This window comes from Aptenodytes forsteri, unplaced genomic scaffold (assembly GCF_000699145.1).
Source record: "Aptenodytes forsteri isolate BGI_AS27 unplaced genomic scaffold, ASM69914v1 Scaffold82, whole genome shotgun sequence".
Classification (NCBI taxonomy): domain Eukaryota; kingdom Metazoa; phylum Chordata; class Aves; order Sphenisciformes; family Spheniscidae; genus Aptenodytes; species Aptenodytes forsteri.
Genome location: NW_008795490.1, coordinates 14447010 through 14459403, shown reverse-complemented (window position 1 = coordinate 14459403; position 12394 = coordinate 14447010). Strand labels below are relative to the sequence as shown.

General features: G+C 40.0%; 1 protein-coding gene across 2 annotated transcripts; it reads left to right on the top strand.

Annotated features, from left to right (window-relative positions):
* The first annotated feature begins 31 nt into the window (after nt 1-31).
* On the top strand, nt 32-10814 carry RNF146 (ring finger protein 146). Of its 2 annotated transcripts, XM_009281542.2 has the most exons (4): nt 32-121; nt 5220-5376; nt 8420-8552; nt 9048-10814. In XM_009281542.2, the coding sequence occupies exons 3-4, from the start codon at nt 8506-8508 to the stop codon at nt 10105-10107; spliced, it is 1107 nt and encodes a 368-aa protein (XP_009279817.1). In that variant the 5' UTR covers nt 32-121; nt 5220-5376; nt 8420-8505; the 3' UTR covers nt 10108-10814. The 2 variants fall into 2 exon arrangements, with proteins under 2 accessions (XP_009279817.1, XP_009279818.1); XM_009281543.2 differs by lacking the exon at nt 8420-8552.
* Nucleotides 10815-12394: the final 1580 nt, after the last annotated feature.

Sequence of the window (12394 nt, the reverse complement as noted above, 5' to 3'; positions counted from 1 at the left end):
GACGATCCTTCCTGCGGGCCCCCGCTGGGCCCCCTCTGCCGGGCCGGGGCCCTCCTCCTGCCGTCGCTTCTGTGCCGGGGTTTGCCTCTGAGGGAGGCGGCATCCCTCCGCCCGTGTAGGAGTACGTGCGCGCTGCGTGCCGGGTCGGGGCCCCGATTTCCAGGTTTCGTTTTGTTCGGTAGTAAAATAGGTCAGGAGCATTAGCTGTGGCGTCGTCACGCGTGGCAGAATCCCCTGACCAAACCAGCGCAGCGCTTTAATTCTCAGGCCGATGTGCAGAGCTTTAAATAACTGTGCCGCGTGTTGTCACTCGCCTTTCAAAATGTCATCGCTGTAGCTGGCTTGCTTTGATTACCGTAATGAGCTACGTGAGCCTAGAATGGAAGTCGTGCAAACCGTCATAGGAGCACAGCACGAAGCACGTAAGAAGAAGTAACTGGTGTTTTTAATGGAAGCGCTTTTGTTTCTTTGTGCTTGAGGGTCTCGGCTCAAGTGTTTGGATTGCATCCCTTCAGAGTGTTAAAATGGGGACGTGAAAATAGGTCCGGCTTTTGGTGCAGTACGTCTTGCCACCACTGAAAAATTATTACAAAATGTTTAGTAAATACGAGTTTTTCATACGAACAAGATAATCAGAATGGTGAAATAGTTAAAACCAAATAAAAGTACATGTTTTTAAATCTTAGGATAACTTTTCTGTGATATGAACTAGAAATACTGTAGGTTTTGTTACTGGCGGTGTAGTATGCAAGTATACATTGAATAATTACAAGGAGGAGTAGGGAGCAGAGCTTTAAAATGTTTTGCTTTTGTCAGATTTGTAATGCTAAAAATACAGTCCTGCTACTTTGTTAGCTGCTGCCTCCGGACAGTGGGCTACTTAAAAATAGTTCTTAAAGCGTCTCTAAAAATGCACTACCAAAAATTACAGTTCGTAATAGTATTGAAGACCCAGTGAAATCTGAATATTGATTTGATCGTTTTGAGTAAATCTTAAATATTGAATGTTTGCAAGAAGTTGCTTTATAGCCTTGTGTGGTTAATACTGTGGTTTCTTTCCAAGTGAATCAAAGTACCAATTGTTTAAATTGCTATAATGCAGAATCTGTACTGAGCGAAAGAAAAAGTTCTGTTCTTCTTATTTCCTTCAAAATATACTGCATCAATTTAGATGTAATTGAATTGTTGTTTATTTAGAGAGCTGGAACTGCAGTATTTTTAAAGGCTATTGAACGGTGGACTCCTGGAATTGGTGGGGGAAAAGTTTTTATTAGAACTGATTTTTTTTTCTCTCTTCTGTGCATGTTAATCAAGTCTATATATATGAAGAGATGTTCCTGTACTTACTTTCTGTTTCTGAAGCATTGATAACTTCAGATGAACCTTTCTGCTTTGTTTTCCACACAGTATCATTTTATTTGAGTGAGAAGCTAACACTTTGCTCTGTTAAATAAACTGAAATAGGATATACGCTCAAAATTCAAATTCAGTGCTCCAAGTAGCATAGGAGAACAACCTCATTTTGAATAAATATGTAGCAGTTCAATACCGAAATGGTTGACTGTTCTGCACTTGACTGTTCTTCTGTGATTCCGTTCCAAATGTACATATAAGGGTTGGGTTTTTATTAATGTGTAATAGCAAAGTATAAGGAATGACAGGCAACCTGAAGCAGTTCCTGAAGATATCCTAAGTTTAAGAAACAGATACAGAAAAGTAGGTAAGAACAGGAAACAGCGAGGTTATTTATCTGTTGCGCTATCCAGTGCCCAGGGACAGTTTCAAAAATACCTGATAGGCTCAGTACCTTGAGCTGATACTCAACTATTGATAGTAGCAGCAGACCTTCAGACAGGAGAGTGATTTTTCCTATTTAAAAACCCAGCCACCTTCCTTCTTTCTTCCCACAGCGTTTGGCTTGTGGTGACTTGTAGGGAAGGGCGGGAATCCGGGGTTCTTTTTCCCTCCTGCCCCCCCAATAACTGAGTTACGAGTTAGGGAGCTTGATGGAAGGTCCAAGTATTTAATTACAGAAGAGCATTTACTCTTTCAAAGTAATGCTGTAGTTGTTGAGTTTTCAACCTATGCGGGGTGGGGGTGGGGGAATGATGAATTTGTGATAGCTACTTCAGAGTAATCTGTACAGAGTTGCAGAATTTGTGAGATCATCTGTCATTTGAAGAAGGACTCAAATAATGGTCTTTGGCTGGTTTGGTTAGAAGCTGGTGTTAGTTGAATTTACCAACAGTTTATGCTTGCTTATTTTTAAAAAGCTAAGCTTTTACTTACAGAAAAGACTTCTTAAGACTGTAGGTAACACTTCATTGACGTTTAGGAGCTGGCTACTTAAATATGTAAGGTTCTGGGATTTTTTTATTGTTGCTTTTTTTTTTTCCAAAGAAATAGAAAAGTGGAAGAAATTGGGTCTGATAGTTTACTGGGAATCCAATGGGCACAGTTGACTGAACTGACAAGAAATTACTTAATTCCATCTTGGTCTAGTAAAAGCTTGACATTTTTCTTAAGGAGAACCTGAAGTCATTTTTGAGAAGGTCTGGTAGGAAGTCCACCACTTCAACATTTTAAAGTTGCGTAGAAGAAGCAGATGTGACTTCTCCCAGCAAGCATCCTGAGAGACTTTCATGGGGACAAAGAGAGCGGTTACATGCTGACGGAGCCTCAGTTTGGGAGGGGATGTTGCCCAATTTACATTCTTGCTCCTCATCAGTAGGATTGTCCTTCATCTGTTGCATGTTGAATGAAAGTTTCAAAATCAGTGTGTGATAGCATGCATGGATTACTAAATGCACATGAGCGTGCAGAAGGAAGGGATACTTGCAGGTTGCTGCAGATAGCATAACTCCTCATACTGCATGCTTTTCTAGCATAGAAAATTAATTGCTAAGTATAGAACAGAGCTCTTACCCACTTGACTTTAAAGGAGGAGTCGTTGTCCAGGAAAGGGGGGGGAGTGTAACCACAAGTGTCTTTTATCCTGTTTAGTAAAATTTTCAAGACTGGCTTATTAAATAAATAACAATGTCATGAAATGTAGAGGTTACCTGAAGTCAGTTTGTGAACTAGTTCTTTTTAAGAGCTATGCAGCAATTAGAAAGTTGCCTTACCATAATCCTATAATTACGCCCTAAGTGGATTCTTCTAGGTGTAATTACATACCTTGAATATGTGCATGCATTTTTATTTCCTAAGAAATCTGCCAGAACTGACCCAACCTTTTTCTGCCATCTCCACATAACATTTGGTTTTATGATGTGCTGCCTCTAATAGTGGATTGCGAGAGGTAGTGGATTGCAAGAGGTAGTAGATAAAAGGCTTCAAGTGATACCTAGAGAAGTAATAGAAAGCCAGCTCCTAAGATGAAGGACTGAACACCACACCCACAGCATCAAGCTTGTTGCAACTGTCTGTTTGATCATAGCAAACATAGTATCTTGTGTGAGTGGATTAGTAGAGCCGAAATTTCAATGCGATTGCAGCTCTTGGTTTCAGATTGATGTGTGAAGGAAGGGGAAGCTGCTAGAACGATGGGGGGAGAAAAAGGTGTGGATAGGCTTATTAATTTTTCCATTTTTCCTTAGGAGCTCTTTCTAAAAATAGCTGCACGGAATGTTACATGGAGCTCAGCTATAAAGAAAATAACATAGTTGAGTAATCTGTCTCATACTGAAGTCATTTGAACATTTCACTCTGATGTTATTAATGATAAATGTTCGATCATTTGATGAAGGACTATAGTACAGAATACTATAATACTAAATGCTCCATGTTCTTTCAGGGATTTATCACTCCTTGGCTTTGCTCAACTCTGTACATGTCTGATCTGCACTGTTTTTATACTGAAATGATTCCTTCCTTGAGCAAATTGAAATACAAGACGTGATATTCTCAGGTCTGCTTCATATCATGCCTATATGTAAAGTTTTGCAGCAACTGGAAATTGTAGTTCAAAATGGTTAAGAATCATCTTGAAAGCTACAGCCCAGAAGGAGGATGTAACTCTATGGCTCTTCAGTCTTTTTACAGAGGATTCCCAAATACTTTCTGTAACTAAGGGTGGCTCTTTTAGGTTAAAACCTTCCTGTTTAGGGTGTGAGAATGTGACAGTGAAATCTTGATGGTCCCCCTGCCCTCTCTGAGTTTGCAGATTCCTGCTTCCCTGCTGTAGAGTTATTTGGGTATTTGTTAGACACTTACTGGTTTCCAGTGATTATTACATATTTGTGAAATGACTTAGCTCAGATTCTGATTGGTGACATATGCAAAATGTATTGTGACTGACATACTTGCTAGCCTGGAGAGGGGTATATTACCTCAGAGGTGTGGAGGCTGAGTTGCATCCTTGTCCTCTTTTTCAGAGATTGCATGCACTCATTCGATGAATGAACCTCGGAGCCCTTCAGCGCTTTATAAAGAAATAAAGGAAGATCCTAATTAATACTTTTTTTGTTTACCTTGTTAAGTATCAAATCTAGGTCATAGAGTTTGTTTATAAGCTAGTATGAGGACATACATACGTAGATCTATGAAGAAAAAAAGTGCTGAACGGTTCTGAGGTTCATTCATGAAATGAATGCATGTGATCTCTGAAAAAGAGGACAAGGATGCAAGGCTCTGAGCTACAGACTGCTTGAAATATGGAGAGGACCTAGGGGAAATCAGCTGTTCGCATGCACTGTTTTCTCCTGAAGCATCTGATAACTAGTCCCTGTTAAGAGACAAGATACAAGCCTAGACAGTCCTTTGGAACGGCATGATATGGATAGTTTTATAAACAGGTTTAGGAAGGCGTTGTGACTTTTTACGCTCTCTGAAAATAAGGAGTCCTTTATTAGAGGTTAAATTTGCATAAACATAACATGCTTCTAACTTTGGTCTTGTTTCTCCTTTTGTGTACATGGTCACTTTTATGGAAATGAGCCATTAACTTATTATAGTTAAAGATAATTGCCTTTTATAATACTTTAGAAAAAGATAATTTGCTTAAGTCAGACATGAAAATAATTGACATCAAAACTGTGTGCCAAAATTGATTATTGCAAAAAATAAAACAGAAGTCTGATATTTTTATTGAAAATAGCCTGCATCAGGTAAATGAAAGCGTAGTAATTTCTTTTCTGTAACAGGACCATGGCATTGTATTTTGCTTGCTCATACCTCTGTACAGCATTGTAATGGTGATATTATCTGCTTTCCATTAGTTTGCAGAGAAGCTGAAACACGGTAGTGTACCGTTGGGCAGGACAAGTAAGGAATGAGCCAGCCTTGGGAAAGAGGACCTGCCATCCTAGCTGGAGACATCTGAAGAGAGGACATTTTAGTCTTGTGGCATGCTTCAGTAGAAATTATTCAGAAAAAGTAAGCTGTTGTTTTGTTAATGGACTTACATATGTCAGCTCCTTGACAGACTGCTTAGTTGCAGTTAGAATTTGACCTGGAGTTTGAAAATTAACTCAGTTTTGAGGTGGTTTTGTGGGAATTTACTTTTTTTTTTCCAGTGGAGTCCTAGAAGGCCTGGGGTCTTTTCATACAGTTTTTATACATCACCTCTTCCATACTTTGTGTGTTGATGAAGGTGCTCTAGGCTGTGCACCCTAAGCTTACAAATTAAATATATGTTTTAATATTAAAAATAAAAAAAACACCACAAAAGGACAATAGAGAGGTGGATCTGGCAAGATTGTGGACTAGCTCCTTCTCAGTTGGCTTTAGGCTGTGTTTATGTTAAAATGCAGTGTTCAGATGCTTATTGTTCCCTTATTTATACCTGAATTGAGGATCTAAATACTTCAAATAAAATTATTTTTAGAACTTGTCCTTGAGTTTGATTAATTTTTAGCCTCAGTATTCAATAACGTAATTTTCCCTCTTGCCAGGAGTGACTTAAGGGAACCCAACCCTCCCCAAAAGAGCTTTACTGTTTGATAACAGTTCTAATATGAAGCCTGTTTTGATTAAACCTAATTATAAAATATTACTCTTCATTTCAGGAAAAATACTCTGTGGTCAGTTTTGTTTAGTTCTTAATACCATGAAGCTGCAATGAAAGTGCTTCCACAGCCATAACGTAGCAGAATAGCAGTCCTAGATGTTTTTCCTCCTTTCTGAAGGATTACCTCTTCAATAAAAACGTAGATGTACATCCTCATACCAGCTTATAAACAAATTCTATGACCTAGATTTGATTTAAAAGGTAAACAAAAAAGGATTAATTAGGATCTTCCTTTAAAAACAAAAAGTGAGACAGCATCAGTTTAGTTGATATGAATCTTCAAGTGCATAATTGTCGTGCATTCTGAGCACATGCAACTGCAGTTGCGCTTATCTTTTAAGAGTTTATGTTGCTGGGTAGCACTTGCTTAGAGATAAGAGTTTATTCCTCCAGCTGTATGCATTTTACACATAACATTTTCCTCTGAGTCATTAAAAATCACTCAGGAATTTCAAGATAAGGCATTTACTCCTTTCTTTTCGTAAACTGCATTATTGTCTTTATCTAGTAAGGAATCAAAGAACCCTCAAATTAACGGGTGACCTGTTGAGCACAGTTCAAATGTTAGCATTTTTGTGCTTTCAGTGAACAGGTGAGAACTTCCACTCTGCTTTTAGTTTACTAATAAGTTAGCTTATGGTATCAGAATTTGATTTGTCAAAATGCATTGCATTTTTAATCCCAGCATTTCATTTTAATCCCCTCCAAAATCTTAATTATGATACGCGACTTGTATAGAAGTTACTTATCTACAGGTTGTTTTAATCTTTTCTTTGACTCTGAAAAGGATAACCTTATAAAGTGTATTCAGGAAGAAGCAGCCTGTTGTAAAACTGTAGCGTGGAAGTAAAAATCTCTGCTGCTGTGCCTTTTTGCACAGTAGTATCTCATTATGGGAGCACTTGAAAATTCAGATCCTTTACCTCAGCCACGGTTAGTGCAAATTAATCAATACATGGATTTCTATTTCAGCTCTTCTGTTGTGAGATACTGGTTGAGTTGTATTCATGGGTATTCTGAAATCTCAATAGCTTTTCTTCCCCCCTTTTTCTAATCAGTTTCTCATTATAAAACCCTAGTTTTGGTGTAAAATTCTGTTGCAAAATATAACCTCAAAAGTGTGAGGCTCCCAGAAAGCAAATTGTTCACAACATTGTTAGCATGGATCTCACAGATAGATGTATACTGTACAGTAAAAAGACAGTTACCAGGTGGTAGGTAATGCTGTGTCTGTATCTGGCATGCCGATTTAAGAAATAGCATGCAGATTTGTCTTTAATCTCGGAGAAAGAAATTCAGATAGGAAACTGAAACATAGGTGGATACAATTATGTGCTACTTTGGGAAAAAATATTTGAGCTGTAGAGCTTTTAAAAGAGTGATTTGATAAAAAATGGATTAAAGAGGCATTGGTCTTTCGAGAGGAAATTATAGTGATAGAAGGGAACAGACAGCATACAGAAATACATTTTGAGTAAACAGCACTTAATACATTATTGTAAAGATAAATACAGATACTGAAGCATAAATCTTTTTTTAATCCCAGCATGTGTTCATAAGATGTTTAAAGTGGTGGAGGCTTTTACAGTAACACTAGGCGTTTTCTCTTGAGGTAACACATTCTGCTAGAAATGTTTATAACACTAGAACAGGCCGTCCAGGGAGCCTGTGGTATCTCCATCCTTGCAGGTTTCAAAAAGAACTCGGCTAGACAAAGCCACGGCTGATCTGATACAGTATTGGTGGTAGTGCCATGTGGAGCAGGAGACTGGACTACATGACCTCTAAAGGTCCCTTTTGGCCCACATGCCTGTGATAATTTTGCATGAAGTATTCCTAGCTGCTTGTACCACAAAGACTAGTTTCACTGAAAGGCTGGTTTGCTGAATATCAGCCTCAAAGTTCCTTGGGGATTTAAATGAAAAAAGGCACCTTTTTAGGCCCCATCCCCCAAAGCCCATTCTTCTCCCTCATTTGATATCTGGTGTTTGGTTTTGATTGCTAATAAATAAAAGGAAAGTTACCATGAAACAGACTGTGAAAGATTGCCATGGCAAAAATGTAGTTGAAAGGCATTTGCATATTTAGGCTAGAATTTTTCAACTGCTGAAATCCTACACAATGCCAAAGTGACACAGTTTTGCATTCCCTGCTCTCTTACAGTTGGTTACAAAATCATCTTTAATGACAGGAGTAAGATATGGCCAGAGAAGGTAGAGGCAATGGCTTCACAAACCAATCAAATCGTGGCTGTGTGTCTTCTGTGATAGCTGCTCCTGCTGGGCTGCAGTGATTCCTTTTGTGATGCACTTAGCTATATCAGCGTGTTCACTTGGTATTTAGGAAAAAGGAATCTGGGGTATCTTTTGAAAAAGCCACCTCAGTTTTCAAATCTGGTTCTTTCTGCAGCCCTGTGGTTGTTCTGAGCCCAGTTCGAGGGATGGTATACCGTGGTGCATGGGGACTAAGAATCAGAGTGGGGGAATACTTCAACCATGTGCTGCTGCCAGGCATACTTTCTACTGTGGAAACCTAGTCTGAGGTACTGTTCAGGCAATCCCTTAATCAAATGGATGATCACCAGTGCTGTGAAGAGAGATTGTTTTAAGTTCAGTGTTTGCAGCTAGATCACCTCTTGAGGAAAGAATCATAGCTACTGACTGGAGGTTCATTAATCAACACTGCTTCAGAGAAAGAACAGAGGAAATTCCAAAACTTGTTTTCTAACTTGGCATGAGAATGTGCTGAAAATGAAACAGAGAAAGACTGGTGATCAGCAAAAGAAATTCTCCCAGTACTCGATTTAGTCTGTCAGCTCAGGAAAGAGAATGTTAACCTGTCAGTTTCTTTGAGTTGAGCTTCATAAATGATAACTTACTTTAATTTAGTTTCTTTGAGTTGAGCTTCATAAATGATTTCTTACCTTAAATTAAAGGTAAGCATCTCATTCTGTGGATGTTGAGGTCAAAGGTGATGTAAGGTGCCAGTTTAGGTTGACACAATAAACTGATTTAAATCTATCTTTGATCCTCTGCAGGATGGCTGGCTGTGGCGAAATAGATCATTCGATCAACATGCTTCCCACAAACAGGAAGACAAATGAGCCGTGTGCTAACGCAGCACCTTCCCTGACAGTCCCCGAATGTGCTATCTGTCTGCAAACATGTGTCCATCCAGTGAGCCTGCCTTGTAAACACGTTTTCTGCTATTTGTGTGTGAAGGGAGCTTCTTGGCTTGGGAAACGATGTGCGCTCTGCCGGCAGGAGATTCCGGAGGATTTTCTTGACAAGCCAACCTTATTGTCACCAGAAGAACTCAAAGCGGCAAGCAGAGGCAATGGAGAATATGCTTGGTACTATGAAGGTAGAAATGGTTGGTGGCAGTATGATGAACGTACCAGCAGAGAGCTGGAAGATGCCTTTTCCAAGGGTAAAAAGAGCACTGAAATGCTAATCGCTGGGTTTTTATACGTAGCAGATCTTGAAAATATGGTTCAGTACAGGAGAAATGAGCACGGACGCCGCAGAAAAATAAAACGGGACATAATAGATATACCAAAGAAGGGAGTGGCTGGGCTGAGGTTGGACTGTGACGCTAACACTGTCAACCTGGCAAGAGAGAGCTCCGCTGACGGCGCAGACAGCACACCGACTCCGGGGGCTGCAGCTGTGCAGCCTTTAGCATCCATTTCTGCTAGGCCCCCGCCGTCACTAGACGGTCAGCTGATGAGTCCTTCAACGCCATCACCTGATGCAAGCAATTCTCTAGAGAACTCTTTTGCCCACTTGCAAATAAACGGAGACAGTATGGCTGAAAGGAGTCATAGGGGAGAGGGAGAAGAAGACCACGAATCATCACCTTCTGGTAGGGTGCCAGCCCCCGACACCTCTGTTGAGGAGACCGAATCGGATGCTAGCAGCGACAGCGAGGATGTGTCTGCCCACCTTCAGCAACGCCCGTCCTCTGGCCAGCAGAGACACTTGAATGCAAGCGCGAGCCAGTCAGGAGTGGATAGACCAGTGGCAGGGGGCGGGGTGGTAAACACAAGTGTAAGATCTAGAAGGCCAGATGGACAGTGCACAGTCACTGAAGTTTAAATCTAGAGCCATGCGATTAAACTCAGTCCTTTACCTGTAAATTTTCTGTCCACATTGGCATTGCACTCAAACCTAGCGGTGTGTTTGGTGGGAGGGTGGGGTGAAGGGGAGAAACCGATTTGGCCCGCTTAACTTCAGTCTCTTAACATGTCTCAGCTGGAAGATTCTAACTGTAGGAAACTGGGTTGTCCTGTTAATGGTTTGAAAGCTGCTTAGCAATACCCAGTTTTCTTGAAAATGTCTTGTGTTTATTTCGTAGCATTTTCCCCTTGGAGATACTCGATCCCTTTTTGGCCAATGTATATCTACTGTACAACTTGAATTGTCTTCATTATCTGACTGTTGCATTAAGTGTCTTACTACTTTCTGCATGGATTGATGTATGAAAAGAACACTAAAGCAATGTGGGAGCAGGCAAGATGTTGGGTGTGAGCAGGATGCTTATTTAATGTGAGAAAATAGATGTGAGTTTGGAGTTAAAATGTGTTTTTACTAGACAAGAGCAATCATTTACCTTCCTTCAATGGAAATGTAAAAATGCTGTTAACTTTTGTTGCAAATTCTTACCTATACGCTCTTCATGGCATTTTCACTGGCTTTGCCATCTAGTCCTTGTAGTTTTGTTTTTGAGGTCTTTCTTGATCTGTCTTGTTTTTGTTACGGAATTTATAATTTAATAAAACTACATTTTACCAGTAACAGTCTTAGCTACGTCTCCAGTTTAATTGAACTTCACTGGAGGAACTTTAAAGAAAACTATCATAAAACAGCTTCCTGTGTTTGCCAAAAGGGAGGACTGGCTCTGAGCGGTATCTTGAAGTTCTTGCGTCCCTGACTGGCTGTCTCTCAAACACACCACTAGGAGTATGTCTTTCTAATGAAAAATCATGACTTGCAGGCTTAGTGCTCACACAGGCTTAACACTCACTTCTCATCTGAAGAGCTGATCAACTCACTTCACTGTTATGGTGGGCAGAAGTATCACACAGAGCCTTATTTTAAGAGCAGAAATGTTGAAATAAAAGAGCGTAAGTTACCAAACTTGACCCTGTCACAAAGAACACGGATGTTAAGGACTATTTTGCTGTTTATCTGTTCTTCATAGCAAAGCTAGTGGCAGCACAGAAGAGGTAGTTTTGTGCTTGTATTAGAAATGCATCTCCTAGATTGCTACAAACTGACTTCTGTGTACTAGAGTAGGTTAGAAGCCAGATTTCGAAAAGCACAGCTTGTCCTTTCTGTCTGTGGCAGTTGTTTTACATTTTTTCAAATTGAGAAATGGCATCAGTTGACTCTCGACTTGATCTTTAAAATAAAGCTAAATAAACTCCCATTCTTAGTACATGTATCCCTGAATAGAAAGGGACAGGAGCTGATACATAGGTACTACACATCTTCAGACAAAAGTTGCTGTAGGCGAACAACCATTTGAAGGGAATTAAAAAGGCTGATTTTTAAAAATGGTAGATTTGAACTTCTAAAATGTTCTCCTTACTGTAATGATGGCTGACGTGTCTAATCGTGGGCAAAGCTGTGCCAGCCCTCCAGTTTGTTTCCTCTGCCCACAGGTGAGATCAGTGGGTCAGTGAACAAAGAAAAGTGCAGAGGAAACTAGGACGGAATAAGGAAGATTTCCTCCTTTCTCAGCTAGGAATGGATGCTCTTGATCGGATTTTTACAATCACCTTCCAGTTCTCTAAGGAAATAAGCCAGTAACGTGGACTTGAGAAGGAAAGAGGATGGAATGTTTTTTCTTCTATTTGTTAGTTGCCAGCTGCCTTACTTCTCTGTTTTGAGTTAGCACACAGTGGCTCTCATCAAAGTCTGACTTTGTGCTGCAAAAACCTTCGGTAAGAACACTTCTGCTACGTGCACGCATTTTACTTCATGTGAGGGTATGTACTGTTGAAGGAAGCAAGAAGCAAAATACAAGAACTTGACTTGCTATATACTTAATTTCAGGATTTTCAGCCCAAACAGTCTACAAATAATTTTATCAGTGATTATCCTTGGGGGTTCTTGACCAAAGTAGAGAGGCAGACCTCTGTTAAGGCAAACACCTGTGATGCTGCTTTTGGCTCCTGCTGGCTGACTGCAGCTGTGAAGTACTAAAATTAGTTAAAGTAAGGCTGGTCAGAGCTTAATAGCCAATCATCAGAGTGGCAAATGCACTCCCCAGATCAAGCTAGGAAAAAGTAGTAACCCATAATTCCCATCTTACATTTAAACTATGACCTTCAGTAGGAGACGTGTTCTCTGTCAATTTTAGCTAAGCCACAGCCACACT

Bases quoted from the DNA above. Each gene is read 5' to 3' on its own strand.
- RNF146 (XM_009281542.2), top strand. From the start codon at position 8,506: ATGTGCTGCTGCCAGGCATACTTTCTACTGTGGAAACCTAGTCTGAG. The intron at 8,553-9,047 runs GTACTGTTCAGG...GATCCTCTGCAG, and splicing joins CTGTGGAAACCTAGTCTGAG to GATGGCTGGCTGTGGCGAAA.